The sequence below is a fragment of the Cygnus atratus genome, chromosome 2 (genome assembly GCF_013377495.2).
Source record: "Cygnus atratus isolate AKBS03 ecotype Queensland, Australia chromosome 2, CAtr_DNAZoo_HiC_assembly, whole genome shotgun sequence".
NCBI classification, from domain to species: domain Eukaryota; kingdom Metazoa; phylum Chordata; class Aves; order Anseriformes; family Anatidae; genus Cygnus; species Cygnus atratus.
Window position 1 is genome coordinate 123,907,936 of NC_066363.1, and position 24,426 is coordinate 123,932,361.

Below are 24,426 nucleotides of genomic sequence, written 5' to 3' on the forward strand. Positions count from 1 at the left end.
CCAGTCACTAATGTGCAACATACACCTAAATGAACAATAACACAAGAAATTTAATCATTCAGTTCTGTGGCACCTGCATCAACTTATAAAGGTATACCTTGCCCTCTCTGTTTTAACCAGTACACACGTGAAGTACCAGCAATTTAAATCAGTTTTTCAACCCTGTGTGAAAAGCAGGCAAAACAAGAACATTACCTGCTCCATATAAACTAAAAAAACTCGGACTTTTTTTTTAAACAGCTGTATTCTTAAGCTTTAGAGAAGGAATTTGAATAGTAAGTCTCACCCCTGAGGCTAATTACTTACTGTACCTGACTCAAGAAGTCTCCAGTGACCCCACCACAGGCCCCCTTTTGCCAAGTAACAGGAACTCAACTTTTCCTAAAGAATTACAAACAGAATCTGAGATGGGTTGAAAGGCTATTCTCATCCCTACTTTATTTTTTTTTTAATCCTAATTTTAGCAAATAGATTTGTTCACATTTTAGGAGCTCAAAATAACTAGATGCAGATGAAGAAACAGGACAGACTATGTGACCCAGCCTTCTGCAACAGGAATACAGCACAGAACGCTGCTGCTAATTTTTATTAGGCATGTTTTTAAACTCTGCTAGTTGACAGCTGGAGAGTTGTTCACAGGCAAAAAGGAGCACCCACATTTTATTTTCCATTGCATGCACTTACAGGAGTACTTCACACCTGCCAGTTTGCATCTGCCTAGGTGCAGAATCCTTCTCCTGATTTAGCCCCGCACAGTACTTTTGCCCCCAGCTTAGAAGGCCTGTGGCAGAGCTCAGCAACATCAGCTATTTTTGTACAGAATAAGCCATAGGCGCTTGTGGAGGGGGAAAGTTAGACTATATTGTATTTCACCATACTGCAGAATGTTTACAGTGCTTTGACAGCTGTTCACAGAGGCACAGTTACGAATCCCAATTTTGCCTCTATCTACCCCATCAGCATTTACTCTTATTATGCAGAAACATGGCAGTGATTATTATGTTTTACATTGCTATAACCCTAGGACAATTCAGGATCTTAAACCATAATGCAAGGCAGTGACTCCCTTGGAAAGCAAGGAATAGCTAGTGCAATGTGAGACCAGTGCTCTGTCTCCCAATTCAACTTTTTTGGAAACCTTTTTTTTTTTTTTTGCCATTTTACCCCCATCTCCTTAAGTCAAAGGGATTTCTTATCTTTACTGTGACTTCTGAAAAAAGTGCAAGCAACTGTGTGCTGCCTTTGCTTTTTCTAAAAAAGCTTTTTCAAAATCAGATATCTCAACAATGTTGATTCTTGTTTTTCATAATAAAATATATACTGCAAAGCAAAGACAACTGATGTTCTACGAAAGCCCTAAGAATGAATGAGATGTCCTTAAGTAGCTTCTACTTACCTATTCTTTACGCAAACTTTGTTTAAAATGAAAGTATGCTCAAAGTATATACACAAAAACAGCGATATGCAAAGATCTCACTTTGACTCTTACTTTGCATTTCTCTGTTAAATTCAAAATGTACTTTTAATACCACAAAAAACTTGAATGCCACACTTAAAAAGCCATCAGCAGTCATACATTTAGTTATATTATCCTTTATTATTTTACAATATATTTCAAAAACTTTTACAGATGCCTTAAACTGTTCTACAAGAGCTGCAATACTGTCATAAAAGCACACCTACAGACCGAATGCACAAACAAACTGTAATACCTACTGGTATTGAACCATTAATATCCAAAGGGTGTAGTCTTTTAGTAAATAGATGTGCAGCAATGCAAATGCAAACAGATGTTAATGCAGAAAAGAACAAACTCTGCATTCATGGCTATAGAACAGAGGGCTTTTCAAACACATTTTGTACTGTAACATTCTAGACAGCAATATGAGTAACATTACATATTTAAAGCAATACATGCCCTGAAAAGCCTGTATTTTCAATCTGTGCGTGTAAACCTGAATCAAAAATAAACTAGTTATATTAAAAAACATGAGACACTTAGTCTGCCAACAAGTGTTTGTTTCTTTTTTGTCCTAGAATGACAATTAACTTGGGTGGGTGAACTCTGATCTGTGTTATTATTTTACATCACCACTTCCTCTGCATTTCTGTAGTATTTTTCTGTAGTATTATGACAGCCTGTGAATTTTCTTTTATTCCTTGTGCAAAGGCACACGGGAATTAACTTTGATGCATTAAAACTCTTTTTCCCCAAGTCTACAAAGTGGTAAATATAGTTAATATTACAGCAAATACGTTACCACAAAAAAAGCATCAGATAATGAGGTTTATAATTAAAGTCCTCAGCTGTATTCCTCTAGTGCAACAAAGCAGTGGCACTGCAGTTTTCAAGCACTGTGTGTTGAATACTCTCAGGCACACAGTGTTAACTAACAGCTCAGGTCTATATTATTCTCTACCTACAAAAGTTTTGCTTTTATTATCACTTCTGGTCACAGAAATTATCAAGACATCTTTAAACCTATGCTGTCCGTAAGTAACAAGGTAAAGCCAACTGTTTGCACGTTTTTAAGCCTGTCCAAGCTGACATACTTCACGGGAATCTCATGAAAGACATTAGGAGATAATTATCAGATCTGTTAGGTAAAAGAAAATAAAAAGGGTTAAAGCCTAAATTTGAGTGGCACTGTGGCAGAAGAGGCATTCATTTCTGCTTTACTCTTCAAGTTCATAAAGTTTCAGTTACCATTAAATATTTCTTAACAGTGAACACCATTTCTTAATCAAATAGTTTACATTCCTCTATTCTCTTCAGACAGAGCTGCAATGGGCTGTCACTACCTTAGACCAGAGCTTTTTTTGCTACAGTCTTCCCAACTAGCCTAAACAGCAGTCAGTGGTATTTATTACTTATATACATGAGTCAGTCACACCCATCATTACAAATATGTTCTAGTTTATTTACTGTACAACGTATGTACACATATTTGTGTTTATTCAATCCCCTTATTTCTTAATGTCAAGCACTCCGATGGTTAAGGTCAGACTGGAAACAATTTTAATACACATAAAAGGGTTATAAATTTCAAGTCTGTAGTGATTCTAGCTTAATAGCAAAAAAGGGAACATCATGCTCGTTCTGTGAACACAGTTGGCAAAAATGAAGGCAAAAAGAGAGGCAGACTATTTTTTTTTTCTCTGGAGTCAAAACCTAGGAATTAAATGAAATTAGTCAAAAGGGATGCAGAAATAAAAAGGGCATTTTATTTCATGTACATCTAGAGCTATTAAGAATTTTCATTCACAGAGGCCCTGAGACTTGAGTTAAATGAATTCTCCCTATCGTGTGTTTCATGTGAAGTCAAACTTAAAGCTCTATACACATAAATGTTTGGTATGTAATAGTGGACCCATTTTAAAAAGTGAAGCAATAAAACCTACATGAAAAACAAATGACAGAACGACTTGATTGGAGGCCTCTGTCCTCTGACCCCTGCCCTATCAGGCTAAACGTCCAATAAAATGTAAAATGCAGCATACATTTGCGTAATCTAAAATTTCTGTGATAATTTATTGCAAATTGCACTTGGCAGTTCACCACACCAATGGAAAACTGGCCCCCCTGTTGGTTCACACAGTCTTTTAACACCAAATACAAGTCACCAGTAGAAAGATCTGGATAGAAAGTTTGCTGCTGTGCTGAGCCAGCTTGCTGCACCTTCTGGGTGTGACCCAACACGAGACACTGCTTTATCCTGTTCTTTTGTAGGGCTTTCATCTTCTGGTAAATACTCAGGTAGATCTGTATTCTGTTCTACTTCCACTGGAGTATCTTGGAACGGAACTAGCATCTGATAAACCACAAGAGATTAAAATCATGTCAAATGTTGTAACTTAAAATAACAAATGAAAGTTACATATCAGGACGATAGGCATGCACGCTGTGAGACCCCCCTACTTCCCATCCCTCCCTACAGCAAGTACATCAATGGATACATCTGGAACCTACCATGCTTAGAAGACGCACAAGAAAAACTTTTGCTTAATGTGAAAGAAAAATATAAATTGAAAGGATGTTGCCCTTTTACTATGGTTGTGAAATAAAAACACACTTCACGCTCCAGTAACTGCTGCCAAAAAAGTTTCAGTCTGATTCTTTTCATATCAGGAAAACCTATCATTAAGACAAGAAACAATTACAGTGTTTCTGTCATCCACCCAAACAATTCCATTGTAAATTCCGCAAAACCATTCTACGGATATACGTCCTAACACGGGACACTCTTTATTCACCTTACACCGTATAGGTAACAGACCCAGTTACAAAATTTTGTCTGGCACAGGTGTTATAGGCACGGTGCATCACGTATTAGAGACACAGGCAAACTCAAACAATTGGTGTTTAGAAAGATACAAATCCTACCTCTTCACCACTTTCACTTTTTACAACTTGCTGTGCCTTCATTACTTTGGTTGATGCAATTGCTGTTGCCAAAGCCTAGCACAAGTACAGAGATAAAGCAAGAGCTTAGTATGACAGAAATGCAGTAACATGAGGATCTTCAGCGTTACTGAGCACTTACCTCTGCTTTCAAGTCTGAGCGAATTCGGACCACACATCTTTGAACAGCCATTTGAAACGTAAAACTAATAACACCTTTAATTTTCAACAAAGCTTCTTCACAAAGATTCCTTCGAGACTAGGGAAAAAAAAGAAAAGTCCCACGAATACAATACTTGCATAATACACCATGTGAAAATGCTAACAATTAGTTGCTAAGGCATTCCTGTACATCTGAAGGCAGGTGGTTACTCAACAGCAATTTTGTAAAATAAGAACTAAGACTTACATTTTAGTGCATAAATATTAGGCTCTCTTGCAACAACAAAAAAAAGAAAATGAAAAAACTGCTTACACTTTAGAAGTCGAAGAAGGATGGAATCAACTGTAAATAATTAGAGGAAAGTGCTGAAAAGCAAAGAATGTTTTTCTCCGTATGATCAGCTAAACAGTCCCCTCTGGTTAAGTTCTGACTGACTGAAGTGCTCATTGATGAGTAGTTAGTGTTTAAGTTGCTATTTATCAGACACCTTGCATCCATACTGACTGAATGCATCAAAGCAGCTGTTGTATCTTGCAGCTGCTTCATCTGTGGCAGCTCATGGACATCGCTGCACAGCATAAGCTTAACTCCTATTCCAAAGGGAAAACATTTGGCTGATAACCCACGGAATGTTATGTTTAAAGCAAGTGACATCACCTACTGTGCCGTAACATTACATTGACCTATACTAGTTGCACCTTTCTGTATTATCTTAGAATGTTCTCTTTTTTTTTTCTTTTTTTTCTTTTTTTTTCTTTTTTTTTTAGAATGTTCTCTTTCCTTTTAGTATTTGCATGACAAGATGCTTGTAGCAAAAGGGAGTAAAATATATTTGGAGAGACTGTTAGCACAGAAAGGGAAAAAAGAAAAGATGCACTGTACTAGGAATACACTGACAACATTACTTAGGTTCAAAATAATGATGTATTTGACTTTCAGTCCAAGTTTCTGCAATATTTAAAATAAGTTATTTCAAAGTATATTAATGTTAGTTATCAAATAACTACTGGTCAGTACCTGGAACAGTTTCATACATTAAAAATAAATTGACTTATTTTAATCTCTGGAAGAACCGACTGAAGCAGTTTGTTGTCAGCAGTTTAACATATGTATTTGAAACAATTCATTGGTCTAAGTTTATGTGCATTGAAACAGTTAACATTTTTGACCATTTAAAAAAAATAACGTTGGCAGATAGGCTGCATTTATTATACACAGGAAATATCTGATACAAAGATGACAGGCTGCCTTCTATGAGTGGAAGTCAAAACTACTTTGGACAGAAGAATGAAGTCATTTGTAGTTTGTTAGCCTAAATAAACAACTCATGACCATATCAGTATATAGCAATTCTTTAACAGAATTTGGCTTTTTACTCTGAGATGCCAAGTTTACTCACAGGCACCTCAGTTCAGTTCGAAACCAGGCTTCAGCGATCAGATAGCTGGTCTTCTTAAAGATACTTCTTAAGGACAAAAAACTTACCAACATCCTTACAGAACCCTTAGAAAGCTGGAAGCTTGGCATCCTCCAGCCTTGCTGGCCAAATGTCTTTTGCAAAGTATGTCTGACTACGGCAATCGGGCACAAACCCCAGCAGCACACAGCAAGCCATCTTTCTGTATGGTACTTCTGATGCATGGGCACAGGGTGGGACAGGTGAAGGTTTTAGAAGGTTACTTTCTTGCAGATACTTTTAACGTTAAGAGACTGGTATAGGGCCAACTTCTGTGTCCAAATAATTTGAGCAACTCTGAACCATGTGGTAATTCTGAAGACTAAGACAAGCCAGCTGACAGGGCAGCAAGATGATCAAAGAGGAGACCTTCCCTTGTCCTCCACCCAGACCTAATCTTGAAAAGCTCATCAAATGCTCGGGATCAGTAAAGATTATTGCTTCCAATTGTGCTAGTCTGCTGAACACTGATTACCACACCCTAACAAATCCCACTAAAATCTGCAGACTAGAAAACTCGCTGAAGGGGATGCCACAGACTCCTGAAGTACTGCCCCATTTTTTTTCTTTTTAAACTTACAATCAAATATGGTAATTAGATCTTAAAAACATTTTACCCTACACTAAACAACAACGAACCTTTCCCCTCCCTTCCTGAAGTGATATTTACTATGTGAGGTTTCAAAATCCACAAGCAATTGTAGGATTTGCAATCTTTCCTAAGAGAAGCTTTTTGCTTCAAATCTAAATGACTAAAAAAACCACTGGTAACTGAGAACACAGTATTTACAGCCCTGCATTTATTTACTGTGCCTTCTAACACTCATATGTCCCGCCTAACATTCTTTGCTAGTTAAGTTGGGAATAAACTGCTTTTACTGTTCACATCCTTCATTCTCAAAATCTCAAGTTATTCTGACATTTTAAACAGCACTATAGGGATGTTTAACTGCTGGATGGGCACCTGGAGTATCACTAGCATTTCTTTAATCAACTGATGAAATACAGAGCTATTTACACTAGCTGTCTCCAGCTAGCACACAGTTAGGTTTTTCTTTTCTTCAACAGTGAGCTAAGAAAGCATGCTGGTGTGCTCTAGGCAACTACAGAAGCCTGCAGTTTTACTCTCTGGATCTGAATATCTAAATATCCTACATTTTTTTCAGAATAGCAGTGAATACCTTTGTCTCAACACTTAAAATATAAAACTCTACAAATCTGGCTAGGTTCCATTTGTAAAAGGGCACACAAAAAGGCTTTTAAGATGGAATCGAGCTCTAACCAGTACATCTAAACTCACAGTAGAAGCGGATGAAATTTCTTTCTTGGAGAGACCTATGAACAAATAAACCAATTACAAGCTTAAGAACAAAACAAAACAAAGAACACAATAAGAGAAAAAGGAAAAAAAAACTGAGACAACTGATTGGACTGGATTAAAAGAACACTTCAAAGTACAAAAGCCAATGCAGTTGACAAGGCACAGTCTTTCTAGGCAGAGCAAGTGGTAGAAAGACAAAACTGTAAAAAATATTTACTCTGCATAAAGTGAGTTAGAACAGCATGTTATTTCTAAAAGAATTAACTATGGTCTTATGAAAATAGTGCGACGGGCATGCTGTTGATAAACTGGGCTTGTGGACACGCTTACTTGGCAAAATGTAAAGCAACAAAGCAAAGGATCAGGTTTGATCATTTAAAATGGGTACAAAACTGAAGATACAGAGTCCGGAGGGCACTTGTGGATAACATGCTTAAACAGCCTACATGCTGTTTGGCAGCCGTAAAAAGGCAAACATGGCCCTGGGGTGTTATCTACAGGGGTACGGTAGATAAATCCGTAGAAGTTATTCTGACATTACATAAAGACTCAGTGAGACCTCATTAACTCAAATGCCGTTCTGGTCACTACAGTAGAAAAGATCTCACAGACAATGAAAAGATGTAGCAAAACCAACTCAAAGAAAACATAGTGTTTCCAAACTAAGGGTAATAAGAAAAAGAAAAACCAGCAACTGAAATCTCACATAACTGAAGGGAAACTTTTTTTTTAATTTAACAGACTGGTAGAACCACAAAATATCATTAAGTGAAACGGCCGAAGGTACCTTGTTTATTCCATTCGTTCTCGAAAAAGAAAAGAAAATTAGGAGAGGTGGAAATAAAATAGTTTTTAGAGCAGCGCAACATAAAGGAAACTCGCCTTCAAAATACTGTCTTTAGACATTCTGCGTAAACTCAGCGTACGCAAGATTTTTTACAAATCTTGTGGTTCAAAACACAATTCACAGAAATTGCTGACAACTGATGACGCCACACGCAAGTAGCCTGAACACATTTGTGTGTGCAGAAGACATCTCAGTACAGCATGCCTTACTCACACAAATGCTGAAGGTTTCCTTACCGAGTCATCAAGGCCATCTATATGTAAAACCACTGTCTTGGCACGTTTATTTGTACTGCCAAGGAAAAACTGTGCTTTCCGTCGACGATAATTCATCTCATTCACATTGTCCACGTCTGACATGTTGGATGACTGAAGGATGTCATAAACTTCAGAAGCCAAAAGTTTAGTCTCTCCTGGTGTAGTGGTCCTGAAAGAAAAGGGGATTAAGATTGGTAAAGAATTATTTTTACGTTAGTGCTCCAGCTACCGCTAATGTACCGCTCCAGCTCCAGAAATACAGTTACATAGTCAATACATAGCAAAAAAATTTAACAGGGACTTTTTAAAAGAAAAAAAAAAAAAGCAGCACTGGTGTCACCAAATAGAACATTCAACCACCTTCTGCCATTTGTTTCTTGTTGAAAATCAGAGTGTTTGGGCTAGTTTTGAACTCAAGAGTTCACTCTCGTTCATCTTTTAGTGCTCATCTTTTAGCATAATGTTTTCTGTGCTAATCAGAACCCAGTCATGCTTGTTTTCACTCCTTAAAAGGCATCAATGCCAACTAGAGACCCAAAATTACAGTTAAAATTTTACTTGGAATGGGGATTATGGAAAACTATTTAATTAGGCATACTCCAATTTTTAATGCTTTTTTAATTCTAAATCATCCTTCTTAAACTACACACGGTTTACATCGGTTTGACAACTACAAACAAAAAGCAGCAGTAGACGCTCAGTACACTGCTGTTACTTCAGTCAAGTTTTTTTTAAAAACATCCTCAATTGCCTTGAGATACATTTCATTTTCCACTTTCCTCATTATATAATAAAAATTATTTCCCTATAGAACTGTAACTTTGACAAATGTTTTCTTCTCAAAAGTTACTGAGCAACAACAGCAAAGCAGAATCACAAATTCTCCTAAAGATTGCAAAGGATATTAGTGACTAGACTAAAATTTGTAGTACAAACTATATGGTAGCATTTTTCAGATAGAAAAAATCCAGGTAGTAAGCTGAACATATATTAATTTCTTATGATTAATGAAAACTAATTTTAACACAGTACTAATATAAATCCGTTGTCCAAACTCAACCCTGTATTAATTATACCAGTGATTTAAACCTATGTGCAGAAACAAAATTATTGCTGCATGAGCTCACAATTAATCTTAAACTGATGAATCAGAGCTTTACTGCTTTGTTTAGCAAACACCAAGTAATTATCAAGTATCTTTAGAATTACAGAAACAAGTGCTGAAAACTCACAAAGATTTCAACTTCATCCTTCCATGATTTATTAGATAAAGTAATAGAATAGATGATAAAGTTTAATAGCAAAGCCATGCAAGCTGATGTCTTGAGGTGGTAATAAAATAGCTTGTGCAGAAGTGATATCAAGACACCAAGAAATGTATCCACCCATTAGTTTTGGCAAATTCTTTCAACCAACAAAAAAATCCTGTTGATATCAAGTGAGCTGCAACATAGGGCTTCTATTTTTAACATTAAAAAATAATAATGAAGCACAGTTAACTAAGCACATTATTGAAATTTCACTATCCCACCTACAGCACCCACTAACAGTTGGCAACAGTTTTTGTTTGAACACAATTGTGCTATTGCACCCTGGAACTTAAAAAAAAAAATCATAAAGAAATTAGAAAAATACACCTACTAATACCTATATTATGTATATACAGACACGCACACACATTTGCATGCATGCACAAAAAATTAAAGTTGCCAATATGGCAGTAAATATAAAATATTCAAGGGTCTAAAAGTCTAAAACCAACAGTGAATTTCACACATTTTGTACTCCTAACATTATAGTTGGCGTAATTTTTGGAAGAGTAATAACATACACTTAATTGCACTACCTACACAAGTTGTTGATTTGAAAGCACACATTTAAATCCACTCTTACTTGATAGCATTCTAAGTTATTCCTAAAACACCTCTACACAGTTGAATACATGCGTACACACTTATAAACTACTCATATTGTTTCCTGTATTTTAACAGAGGATTAGTACTACTTACCACTAAGTTACAGATGACAACACTAATTATTCCTTTTACATTTTTACATTTAAAAAAAAAAAAAGGTCCCAAACACAAGACTACTTTTATATAAAAGAGAATCTGTTGAGCTAAATGAGAGACCAGGTAACAGAAGCAGCGTGAAAGTCGGACACTACACTACAAGGGCAAGAACAATCGATGTGACATAAGTGACATAAGAATATCAGATGGCAAGACAATCTCAAAAAAAAAGTATCAGCCAAAGTTTTATTGTATAGTAAAGTGATACCATACTTTCAGCAACTTAGTTAAATCAAAGATACACAAAATCCCACACAAACCATTTATAATTGTGTACTTGTAAAATGAGTGAATACAAGTTTTGCATCAATCTGTTATACATTCATTAAAGCAATTTATGCAACAGCTATAAAAAATAGAAACCTTAATATCTCTCAGAAAAACATCCATCTGTAAATAAACAAGTATAATAATTCCTCCCTATTCTAAAGCCAAGTTGATGTTCAACATCGGCTATTTTTATACACTATATTCATAACAAAACGAAGCTACATGCAAAATTAAAAATAAAGTAGCAGAATAGTGGAAATTAAAAAAAAAAAAGAGGATAACACTTGGGCTGTGATTTTGTTCCTTGAAATGAGAAATAACTAACCTTAAGAAGTGATTGTTCTTAAGACACTGACACAGGCCCTCCCATCAAGCATGCTTCAGCAGTTTCAGACAGCTCTGCTCACAGCCGCGTGACCCAGCCTCCCACCACTGTCAGAGCAGCAGAAGGGAACTCCTGCTCGTCTTTCCACCACCCTTGCGCACACTTTGGTACAGCACTTCATTCACCAAAGATGGTGCAGGAACCTGCTACGGAGTCACTACGCAGTGACCAGCGCTGTCCTGGCCCTGCTAGGGAAATGGCAGTAGTCTGCAGTTAAAGAAAGACTAAGAGTTGGCTACCACCATTCTCAGAGGCAGTAACATCTTACATTACTTCAGCAAGATTTAGAAGATGCCTGTCAGAAACCCAAACCTTTAACTGTCTTCTTGAATTCCTGTCATCCTAGATTGCTGTCTGTCCTTCCACTACGTTCACTCAAGGCTGGCTCTGTAAGTAAGATGGACACAGAATCCAAGTGACGTGTGTTATATCTGTGAGAAGAGGATACCAGAAACATTTCTCATTTTCTCTGAAATCAAAAATAACTTTGTAAACATGGTCCAAGTGCTGCAGATGTTTTTAACATAAGATACTTTTATATCAGGACTTAATATTTTTTAAAAGGGCTTAAACAAGATCATTAACAGCCACAACACCAAAGGTATATGTCATGTGTGTAGACTATGCATGCTTGGAAAGAATGGCAAGCAGCAGCATATAGCATTATGGTTGTATCATCAGCATGTGACCTAAGTACACACACAGCATCATAAATGAGAGTAGAATGGCCCCAGCAGCCTTTCTAGTACAGCTGTATCTGATGTAAATGGAAGAAGCACGACTTTGTTACTTTGGAAGTACAAAGGCTGAGGAAGACTAATATAACAGAGTGGATTTTCCCCTTCTGAAGAAAGACAAGATACAAGTATGCTTGTTTATACACTTTTATATATTCATGCGTGTGTGTAAAAGACCACCCTACCCTTTTTAAAGCCATAATTTAGTATATATGTAGTTTATGTAAACATACATACACATGCACCCCTGAATCAGGGGAAACAGATGCAACCATAACCCTGCTCTAAGTACAGCAGATCCCATGAAAAAGCCATTACGTGCATTTCCTTAGTGGCATACATGGTGCTCTAAAGACACATTAGCTAAACAGATAGCAGAAATACTATAATTTCATTAGAATGTTCCTACTGAGTTTGTAACCCAGAGACAGGAGGTTTTCAAATTAAAGAGGGCATCTTTGTTTGCCAGAGATTCAACAACATCCCAGATTCTATCAAAAAGACTTGTGTCATTTAATTCCAAACATAAAACTCAGTCTCACTTCTACAATGACACTGCTTTTGGTGCTCAGTTTGTCCACTGCCCACAAGACAAAGCTAACAGCTGCACTCATTCATGAGATTTCAAGGCTCTCAACAATCTTTGAATGCTCACTGCAAGTGGGAGAGGTGCCTGAGGACTGAAGTAAATGTCTTATCTATCTTTAACAGGGGCAAGCAGGAGGACCCAGGGAACTACAGGTTGGCCAGTATCACCTCATTCCCTTGGAAGTTAACAGAGCAACTAATTCTGGAAACCATTTCCAGGCACATGAAGGAGAAGGTGACCAGGAGCAGTCAGAATAGGTTCACCAAGGGGAAGCTATGCTTGGCCCAGAGGGTGGTGATCAGTGCCTTTGGGCCTGCAGAGTCTGTTAGCAAGCCACTGACTAGCAGTGTACCCCAGGGGTTAATAGTGGGTCTAATCATCTTCAACTTCTTCCTTACTTGTCTGGATGATGGGGTAAGTGCACCCTCAGCAAGTCTGCAGATGACACAAAACTGAGGGGAGTGGCTGACCCACCAAATGGTTGTGCTGCCATCCAGAGGGACCTGGGCAGGCTGGAGAAATGGGCTGGCAGGAACCCCATGAAGCTCAACAAGGAGATGCTGAGTCCTGCACCTGGGAAGGAACAACTCCAGGCATCAATATATGCTGGGGGCCACCCAGCTGGAAAGCAGCTTGGTAGAAGAGGCCCTGGTGGACACCAACTTGAACATCAGTCAATGTGTGCTTGCTGCAAAGTACACTAACGGTGCCTTGGACTGCATTAGGCAAAGTATTGCCAGCAGGTTGAGGGAGGTGATCAATCCCCTCTACTCTGCACTGGTGAGGCCACACCTGGAGTGCGGTGTCCAGCTAGGCCCTGAGCTGGAACTAGAGACGGCTCAGGGGGTGATTTTATCTATCAATTTAATCAATTGATTTATCAATTTCATCAATTTTAAAATACATTTTAGCAATATATTTTATTAATGTATACAGACATTTGAAGGGAGGATGCAATGAAGACGGAGCCAGGCTCTTTTCAGTGGTGCCCTGTGACAGGACAAGAGGCAATGGGCACAAACTGAAACACAGCAGTGTTTGCCTGAACATCAGGAAACACTTTCACCATGAGGGTGACAGAGCACTGGCACAGGTTGCCCACAGAGGCTGTGGAGTTTCTCCCCATGAAGATCTTCAAAAGCCACCTGACATGGTCCTGGGCAGCCTGCTCTGCGTGGCCCTGCCTGAGCAGGGGTTTGGACCAGATGGCTCCAGAGGTCCCTTCCAACCTCAACCTTTCTGTGACCACATTCACAAAGAGCTCAGCTGAATTCCGTACTAAATGAACTACTCATAAACATCTAAAGTCAACTGAAGTGAAAACGACTCTCAAGTTTAACTTGTGCTTTTATTACAGAAAAATCTTATGCATGTCAGTGATAATGTAACAAAGGGTTGAACGCAACATTTTTTCTTCTAAATACTAGTTTGAGAGACTCCATTTCTCAAATGACCAAAGAACCTTTCCAAAAAGGTTCAGGAAAACACATGGTCACATAAAAGTAAATATTTTCCCTGGAATTCTAAGTAGTGATAGTAGTTTCAGCCATCACTTCTAAAATAAACCTCATTCACTGCAGTCAATGCAGTATCCTGTATGACAAAAAAAAGAGCACAAGCAAGAATTTAATGAATTGGCAAGAATTCCATCCAAAGTTGTTGGGCATATGTGGCTGTATTAGAAACCTTCAAGCATATACTTGGTAGAGATCAAGTGATTACATTAGGGTTAAAAATGACTAAAATTGATATTCAAAACAACTATGCCCTTAAAACCACTGATGTATTTATTTGCAGGTGATCAATTTTCTTTCAGAGTTTGTTCTTCCTATACTCAAAGACAGAAACACTGTCTTTAGCAACATCTAGAAGGATCAGTAAATTACAAAGAATTGCTATATTCTGTAAGGAGAGGGGAAAAACATCACTAATCCTTGATTATAGAAGTGAGGCACAGTGATTGACATGGTTTTGATGAAAACTTTGAGCATGAATGACAAGCCTAAAGAAAGAGCATGGTATTAGAGAAAAAGCAATCTGTTTCAAGACAGTTATTTGATCTGGCTGTTTTTCTGGCTGTTCTGCTCCAGTGCCAGGGCAGGATTCCTTCTTATCTCCAAGAACGCTGCTCTTTCTTGTGAGCTTTTAGTGCATCCCATGATATGTCGGTCTCACAACCATATGGCTGCTCTCCTGACTCGTTCCAGGCAACGGGCAGGCCATTTGAAAACAACTTGAAAAGGAGCATAACTTCAGTGCGCGCTTTCTCACAGCCCCAGGAAGGTGCTATTTCCACGCCACCCGTTACAGTACATCACTTGCTCAGTTTCCTCTAGCCCTAAAACACCCAGTAAAGACCAGATAACATTACACAGCAGCTGACGAGGAGGATTAGGATTACCACCTACTTCCTTAAAAACACATTCTGAAGAGCAACATCTCAGTACAGCAGTGGGTTAACAAAAGGAAATACAATTTATAGGAAAAACACCAGAACCTGTAGGACTGGGCTAGTTTAAAGCGACCCACTGAGCTGCAGAACTAAGATCCTCTAAATCCAAAAAGCAAGCAGCCAGACTGCTTGATGCCTGAGTGCAGTTGTGTTACGTGACTTCACCCCAATGGTATCAACAATGTGCTAGCTGTGCATCACCTTTATTTACTCCAGAGCTGGCACATCGTGGAAACAAGGCAAGGTCAGGCTGACTTTCCTAGAATGCTTTCCAGACCTGCCAGATGCCTGACACTTTGCAGGTCTTCCAGTCCCTACTTGCACTACTGGCCTTGACAATTTGACCAGGAGATACCAAACAGAAAAGTTTGGTACAGAAAGAAGATATGAAATCTTGAAGTTGATTTTGTACTAAACAAGAGGTACATCACCGACACTGGGAATGAGGACTGCATTTCCCAGTGCCACTTCAAGCTCGGTACAAGCGATATGCCTGCTGACCTTAGAAATTTAAAAAGTAATCCTATGTAAACATTGGGATATTCTCAAGACTGCTAAAAAACAAACCCAAACCCTAAGTATTAAATACAAAGTTTAAATCTGAGTAAAATCACAGTACAATTCCATTAGCTAGTCAGTGACTGTAACAATCTTAAACGTTTAGCAGACAGAATAATTATCTAGTGCTTAGACCATTTCCTTGATTCATTCTATTGTTCTCTGATCACAGGAAGAGAACCTTCAAGAATGGGATAACAGATTTGAACATACGCCATATGCTTGACCCAGCTATTCATCGAATTTTGTTTAACTCTTGCTATTTATATGCTAAATGGAAGATCAACTTTTGATCTTCCACAGCTTGCTATCTACCATATGGACATATTCTCCATCTCAAAAAAAAAATCAAGGCCTGTTACTCAACTAAACTCAAAAGGCTTCAGAATAGCATTTGCTAGACAAGAGTCTGCACAACAGACAAACTCCATGCTGAATTTCACAGTAGCTAGTTCTAACATCTTGCCTGCTAATGAACAGTAATCGTTTAATGGATTTATATGGCAGAAATCATGTTCATTAAATGGCTTCAGCAAATTGCACTGGGGTTAAAAAAACTTAAGTGTAACATCGCTTTCTGTTCCTTTCTGGCGTAAGGTATCAGATACTGGAATTAAAAAAGCAATCTCTCCCAGTAATAACGCTGTAGCAATCAGGCAGAAATATCAGTAGTGGTGGCTTTATGCTCTGTAATGAGGATTTTAGGAAGACGAAGGAAGCCAAATACCATTTGTATTATCAACATTTTAATGCCATTAAGTACATCACAATAATATACGATGATAGTACACCACTATCTGGAAAACACTTAAATACCTTCCAAAAATATTTTAGTAAGCCTCATCTATTTTTCCTTGAAAACTAAAGGAGAAAGTGGAAAAAAAGCAGGGAGGCTGCAAGCTCATAGATAAAGCTACCCTAAACATAACCTCTATGAACAATAAGAGTTAAAATAGAGCACCAATCTGTAGCAGAGGAAAAAAATAGGTTTAGTCTATACAGGCCTATGTGTACAGAAGTTTTGGTTTTGATGTATTTGCCAATATAGTTAAGACGTATCTATTCAGCAGAACCTTGAAGTAGGTAACTCTAGAAAACTCTATAACCCAACACCATTTAGACATCTTGTTTTCATACTAAAACTACTTGTTTGCAATGGATTCTGTTTTGTTTTTTTTTTTTTATTAACGCAAGCCATTATTAGCAGCTTCACTGCTAGCCAAAAGGACAGCACTCATACAAAACGGTTTGAAGCATTTATCAAGATTAAAAAATAGTTTTGCTACCTTCATGAGGTACTATGTAATTATAGAATGTGCTAATTTTAATTTATTGCACGGGACTGCCCACTTGCAAAATAAGACAGAAATACTGCAGAAAAAGATACTCTCTAACATGTACTGCAAAACAAGCGCAAAAACACATTCCTGAATAGAAATGCATCTAATTCAGACTAATATACTCACTTTGAATTCGTTGTTCCAGAGTAAAATTCCCTTTCTTTCAAAAGAATAGCTCCATTCAAAAACTGCTAATGAAGAATAGTTCATAGCAACATTTTTTTTAATTAATTTCCCTTTGTAATACATGCATGAAACTATACAAGTTCTCATCACACACCACACAGTGTACCTTGCTTGGATGACATTCAGGAAAAATAAGGTAATCCAAACCTGGTTTAACAGAACAAGTCTGCCTTTTTTTTGAGACACCTTGCAAGAAGGTCAAAAACCAGGGACAAGCATCACCTGTGAACATGCTCAATGTAATCCAAAAGCAGACATGATATTGGCAAGAAAAGATGAGAAACCTTTCAGAGGTATCTATGAATTCCCTTTTCAAAGATAAATGGTTCTAGCCTACAATACTGTCAATCCACACCTGCAATAAGTTATTAAATACTTCACAACACAGTTTGCCATTTTCATTTCAAAGCATCTTTGCTTTTTATTTTAGTGAGCTGTCAGAAAAAGTCAGTGTATCATTGAAGAACTTATCTCAGAACTTTTTCTTGTAAACTCAATGATAAACAGCGAAGGTCACTGTTTCTGAAATATTTGAACAGCAGCTGACTACAAGGTTTGAGCGTAAAGGCACCTTGTGTTGCCACTAGTCACATCTCTTTTGCCAATTCACACAAAATCTTTTCCCTCCCACCTCAGTATTCAATCCCACCACAAAAAGAGAACATGGTTTTCTTTTGGCATGCCACGCCAGGCAAGTCGATGCACCCAATTCAGCATGATTTTTTTTCTTGCCACACAGTAAACAATTTGTTAAATGCCCATTCAGATTGCATTAACATACCAACTATTGCAACACTGTGAATCATCTCATTATTTAATATTCAAAGCCATAATGCTTCTCAGAGGCTATTCTTTGTTCTAATATCAAAGTCTGCAGAAAAAAATAGGAATTAAAAACACCTTTAGCTCACACTACTCTAAAATACTTAACTTTTGCTCTGGGCAGTTTCTAAATAAACAAGAAGGCTAAGACATTGAGCACAAAAAGATTTCAAATATGTATGTACATATTAAAGTAATTTCTATTTCACACTTTTTTTGCAGTGTTTCAAAGTTTTTTTTATTCTGCAATATTCTTCACAATATTTCTTGCCTATAAGGAAAAGTTACTAGCTCATTTTCAAACTTCCCAACTGATTTCTTCACTTCTAAATCCAAAGCACTCAAAGCAGTTATGATTGTTGCCCTCTCTTTGCCTAAGAAATACAGATGTATAATCCCTGAATTACACTGAGACAGAGATCAGATGATAAGGCACACAACCAACAGCCCTGATGCACACACTAGATATCAAGTGGAAGGTTATATGGTAGAGGCCGTAGCTTGGAGAGCAGAAATTCAAACAAAACTATTACTAAGTGCAGTCAGTAATAAGAACATCATAATGGGCATTACAGAAAAGCACATGACAGTGAAAAAAATACAAACACAAAAAGCCAGTTGTTGTCAAACCCTAAACTTGAAGTGATTAGAGTACAGACAGTACTGATCATAGTGTCCACCTAGTAAAAAAACAGGTTAGGTACAAGAACAAATGATGACTTTGTAATAACTCTGACTACAGAGAAGTCCGAAGATGAAAGAAACACAACATTAAAAGCAAAATGATCCAGTGCATCTCACAGGGCACAGAGGAGATCCTTCCATTTGGTCACACTTCTGTATTTTTCTCAGTGACCTACTCCACACACACAAAAAAAACCCTTCCCCTCAAATTGTCCCTCTCAGAATCGAGGTTGAGAACAGCTTTTTAAATGACTGCTAACTTCTATTAATCCCCACAAAACATAAACCCCCTGTAATATTTCAACATTTAAACACATCCGAACTCCTGGCAATCAAGTCTGCTTTTACAAATATATTCATCTATTCAAGCTTTTACACCTTGTTTTCTTGATCATACAAAAAATACTGAGATTCTCCCAGTAAGTCAATCAGGTCATGACTAAAGCTCAAGTTAACACTAATACTTTAAAACTAGGATTTTTATGTCATTTCATTACTTAATGCTTTTTGTGTTTTGATACCACTTGTCTCTGTGCCTGCATCTGTGTGTTGAGTTTGTGACTTCCTATGCCTTTCACAATGCTAAATATAGTAAAAACCCAAAAAAAGGTCTTCAAACATTTTAAAAACAGCAATTACTGAACTCTCATTACTTTGTAACGACCCACAAGCAACAAGAGCAAGAACTTTCACTGTATACATGCCTTAGTTATGTAGGTAGCCTATGACACTGAACCCATCCTCCCCCGCACCTTGCTACTCCCTCCAAATAATATATAACAATCTCCAAACACCAGGAAGCAGTTTGACAGACAAATGGAGCATTCAGCCACTTAGAACAGGTAATACAGCATATTTAAAGACAATATATTGATGTTGCTTATATTCCCTAATTTTTCATTGCAATTTTGCTGTTGTTTTTTTGACACTTTTTCAAAAAACTTCAAGAAAAGAAACTATTTCTGAAACTTAAGATGAACAAAATATATAATAAAAACTTTCCTTAGGCACAGAGGAGTGGGATATTTAGCCATTTTGCTTAACAATGCTGAATAAAACAGCCTGCAGATACCCTCCTGCCGTGACCATCTATTATTAACAAGCACATTGTTACAGCACTGAACAGACTGGAACCCCACAGCCCAAAGAAATGCCCCAAGTGTAATTTAATAGAAGCACTCAACTTCTAATAGACAAAATATAACAAAGTAGGTAAAGTAGGCTTGGAAAGATAACAGGGAAGGTAACACAGCATAGAGTGTATTTCCAGGTCAGGAATTTAAGGTGCAGGTGGTACACTTTAAATCATTTCTGAACACAAAATTTTTGTAACCTTATGCTCAAGGAATATTTAGACATAACCATGTCTTCCAGAGAAAAACAACTTCTCAGCATCAGAAGTATGGTACAGTACAAAAATAACCATGCAACAGAATCAGGTTTCCCATTACCCAATCCTCAGCCATTTCTCCATTTTGATGTTAAAAAAACACAACATACCAAGGACTATAAAACTACTGATTCATGTACAGAAAAATATCTGTACAGTCTGTAAAAGCTATTCGTCTCATTTTCACATCAGAATTTAAGCATTCCAATAATATAAATATATAAATGTAGTAAGCGTGAAAAGTTGTCAGATTTTTTTAGCTGTATTTTATACAAAGTATTATCTTGTGGCCAGTTATAATATGGCAACTTCCCCTCCATCATCAGATATCCCTGTAAATATGTAATTTGCTTTCTTGCTAATTAATACATGGCCTTTGCCCTGCCTTCCCCCAGTCATTCTTCCTTTCCCACAAAGGAGACAAAGAAGTATGTGAGACAACAAAAATAGCAAAGCTACTGTGACACTACATCCCTACTGCTCTCATTTCAGCAAATACTACCTGAAGTACTCTGTGGGGATTTTTTTCTGTTTGTCAGACACCATAAATTTAAACTTTGCTGGTTTCAACGAATAATTAAATTTTCAAAAAGTCTAAGTAATTAAGACTACCAAAAATTAAAATTGAGTAAGAAGTCAGCAATTATAGACTGCATGTATTTTACCATATCTGCAAGGGACTCTAATTAAGCACATATTAATTGCCCTAATCTTCTTAGGCAAGTAATAAATTGGAAGAGCTGATTAATGCACTGGATTTAGTTCAGCTTGTTAAATCTGACACCCTGGCAAAGGAAGACTATCTTGAAAAGCTCTTTTAGCTAAGTAATTGGAATTTTACTCTCAGTAATTTGCCGTGCCATAATAAGACCTATTCAGTATATTGACTCCTCGTCTTTTTTTTAGACTACATGTTAGTTCTATTTAAACAGTACCATTATGCTCCTCATAAAGATTATGAAAAATTATGAACTTTGACCTTTACTGTCCATCAAAACTCACTTTCCCTCTGAACACAAATTGGTGTATTTCCTTGTAGGCTATAAACCCTAATTAATTTTAATTCTAGAAGCAGCTAATAACATTTTATAAAGTCCATACGGACACATTAAGTGCTCCATACAATTCATAAAGCCAGCAACTAAACCAGTTTCAGTATAACCAGTTTTCATAACTGCTAACTACTAAAATACATTGAAACACTATCTCCAGTGAACCTCAATCTCTCCTTTTTTATTTAAAAAAACACTTATACACTTACAGGTACTCAATCACCTGGCAAGGGAGTGATAAACATTTGATAGCAACAAGTCATGATTAGTCATTGAAAAAAAGATGTTTGGAATCCTCCAGGTAGGGATTTTAAAGGTCTGATTTCTCTCCAACACACTTATTACTCTAGATTGAAACACTTGAAAGAAAAGATGCATCAAACTTCACCTAAAACTAAGCAGGTGTGGAAGAACAAATAAGAAATCCTCCCTGATCACGCAAAAATCAGCAAGTATAGAAGAAAAATTTTTATATTTAAAGTGTCCTAAACTGCTCCTCATACGTCCTAGAAAATACAGAAGTGTATAAAGCCTTTCATATGAAGCATCTCAGTCATACAAGTTGCAAATCAAGTTCAGTTTGAAAAAACATCCTAAATACATATCACTCCCTTCAAGTTTTTATTCTGTACTCCTCAGAGCTGACACTTCATATTTCTGCTCTAGAGTCTATAAGCTCCAGCCTCTAAAATCTGTTACTCTTCTATTCACAAAACCTAGTATTCATACATCTTGAAAAATCAGTCATTGTGAGCCTAAAACCTATCCTTTGTTCCTTAAGTGAAATGCGGTCAGCTGACCCTTCATTTTAAGCAAAATGATCTTTCACAATTGAGCTATAATAGTTACTGTAAACTAGTATCAAAAAGCTGATCAGAGGGTACTAGGGAACTGGTAAACCATGAAATGAGACATGAAGGTGCCTCAAAGAATTACAGTTAAACTGGGATGTCTCATAAATATTTCCTGTCTGTTTTCTGTGATGCACTACAGAAATCTGATGTACTTATCAGATAAACAGGTGGCAGTCAATTTCCACTTTCATTCTAAGCAGTCTTCTGAAGGAAATAGTGCTTCATGGTCATGATGAAAAGCCCAAATACGTGCTGTTTCCCTTCCATTGGTTGTATATTACTTGCAACAAAAGGTTCTTGGCCTGATTGAGGCTCCACTGTACTCATACAACAAATTGTAATTAACAAACCAGCAATTTTCCAGTTGGTGATATCAACCATTCTAAATCCTCAATCTGTTAGGCTGCCTAAGTTCGGGCAGGTTTACACAGACAGCCATCAAGAAATTCCACTCCTGACCCTGAGGTCTCAATACCTTCAAGGCTTATAATAAAAAGTCACTCACACATTGAGAGAAGCCCTCATTTCAGGATGAACATAACAGAAAACAGAACAGAATTGTAATTCTAAACAAACTCATGGCTTCCTAAGCACAGTGTTTGTCAGTTCACTGCTGAGCTGTATTAGCTTAAGTCTAAAGTATGACACCTACCCTGTTTGTACCTTGCCTCTTTGGGCACGCTGCTTCAAAAGATATAACACCACTCCACCCATGGCAGAATACAGCCACAGTTCAGTATTAAACGTGGAAAGCTACTGCCTATTATTTCGGTAAAAGAAATCAATGAAAGTGAATGGTGAGCATTAAATGCCCTTGATAAAAGGGCAAAATTCACACCACAGGTTGCTTTTAACCCATCAAGAGCAAAGGGCCAGTGACTACAGGTTCTGGTCTGGAGGATGCAGGCTTCCACCTCAATCAAAAGGGCTGTTTAGTAACTGGAAAAGCATAATGAATTCATATTTCAGTATTAACTGTTTATTTTTATAACATGTCACAAAAAATATTTAAAATGCAAATTAAATTGTGAAAATAATGAGAAGACTTCAGACGAGAGTGATGAGCTAGATATGCAGATTCTGGAAAGTACGTACAATGGAATGAAACTACTGAAGTCAGTAACAAAGCATTTATTATTGCACTTATTAATGATTAGTTTCAGTTCAAACGATTACAATTTCTTCTGCAAAACTGAAATCACATCAGAAAACATTCTCCATTTTGTAGAGCAAATGTGAAGGTAGAGAACCTAGCATTCTACCCTATAGACTTTGCAAAAAAGAAAACCACCCCAAACCATTGTTTTTTGTGACACAAATAATTTTCATCTATCTTCTCAGCACTTTTTTTTTTTTTTACCATCTTTCTCCAGGCAATACAAAACTTAGTTTCAGCATTTCCTGTCAACATTACAGCCTAAAATCCTGACAAGCACATGACAAAGTCTTGTGTTTGAAGATGCTATGTATTTAAATTTTCATCATCTCACACGTTCCAAATGTTACAAGCATACAAATCAAATGTATGTTCTTAATCTTGCCAAAGAGCTTTCTAGAGAAAAAAAGAACACCTACAAGATTCCCAGTTTGACTTATCTCTCTTCTTCTGCAAGTTTCTGAACTTCTGAACACTCTTTTGGTCCTTGAAATTGAAACATGGAAAAAAATGCTGTTTAAGGAATTTCCATAAACTTCTTTAAACACAAGTTTTAATTATGACTGTTGCTTGAGTAATACTTGTTAACTACAGAAACTGATAAATACCATTCCCCTTTCACCAACTTCTTGCGGATTACATAAAATGCTAAGAAACTGTAGTCTAAATAGACATCTGATCTATACTAAAAGGCAGTTTGGCTGAAACACTTCTAATACTACCTAAATTTTTCAGTTCTTGCTTTTACTATAAAGTAGCAAGCAGAGATTTCCATGTATTTTACCTTAATTGTACCTGTCTTTAAAAATGGTCGATATTGTAAGACTTAATTCCATTTTTTAATCTACACTATTAGGAAAGCCAATCGTTTCAAAAAAGGTATAATACACTGCACTAAGAAATTGAGAACTGTTTGCTTCTGAATTTTAGTCATTCTGTTCGTCTTCCTATTTAAGACATTTGTTTCAAATCCTTGTGTTTTGGGTACCTGGTGGATAAGATGACATTTTAGCTGAATTTCTTGCCAATACATAACGTTGTTAGCTTTGGTAGAACTAATGAAGTATTAAAGGTAAAGAGTTTAAATCTCTTGTTTTGAATCACACAGGAATTGTAAACAGACCAGGAAACTTTCCCTTCCGATTTTTCAGGTTCAAACCTTCAGACCAGCTGGGTCAAATTGACAATGGGAGGGAAGGAGGACAACAAAACACACACCACCAAAAAAATAATGGGGCTATAGGATGAAGGAACTAACAGAACCTAGCCTTGGGTTCTCTCCCAAAGAAACTTCAAGCTTATACTATGAGCTTTACACTAGAGATTCAACTAACATATTAAACATTTGAAAGCTTTTACTTGAACCTCTAACATGCAAGTTCACTTGTGTTTCATCCTTTTTTAAGTTGTTTTACACATTCTTCTGAAACATC

General features: G+C 37.0%; 1 protein-coding gene across 5 annotated transcripts in view; it reads right to left on the reverse strand.

Annotated features, from left to right (window-relative positions):
- Nucleotides 1–1,577: 1,577 nt before the first annotated feature.
- Nucleotides 1,578–24,426, reverse strand: part of ARMC1 (armadillo repeat containing 1) — a 31,018-nt gene continuing 8,169 nt past the window's right edge. For all 5 annotated transcript variants that reach the window (XM_035569463.2, XM_035569464.2, XM_035569460.2 and 2 more), the window contains 4 exons: nt 8,426–8,615; nt 4,545–4,661; nt 4,385–4,459; nt 1,578–3,812 (listed from right to left, as the gene is read on the reverse strand). In XM_035569463.2, the coding sequence (XP_035425356.1) occupies nt 3,621–3,812; nt 4,385–4,459; nt 4,545–4,661; nt 8,426–8,615 (574 nt within the window). In that variant the 3' untranslated portion in view covers nt 1,578–3,620. The remainder of the gene's footprint in view (nt 3,813–4,384; nt 4,460–4,544; nt 4,662–8,425; nt 8,616–24,426) is intronic.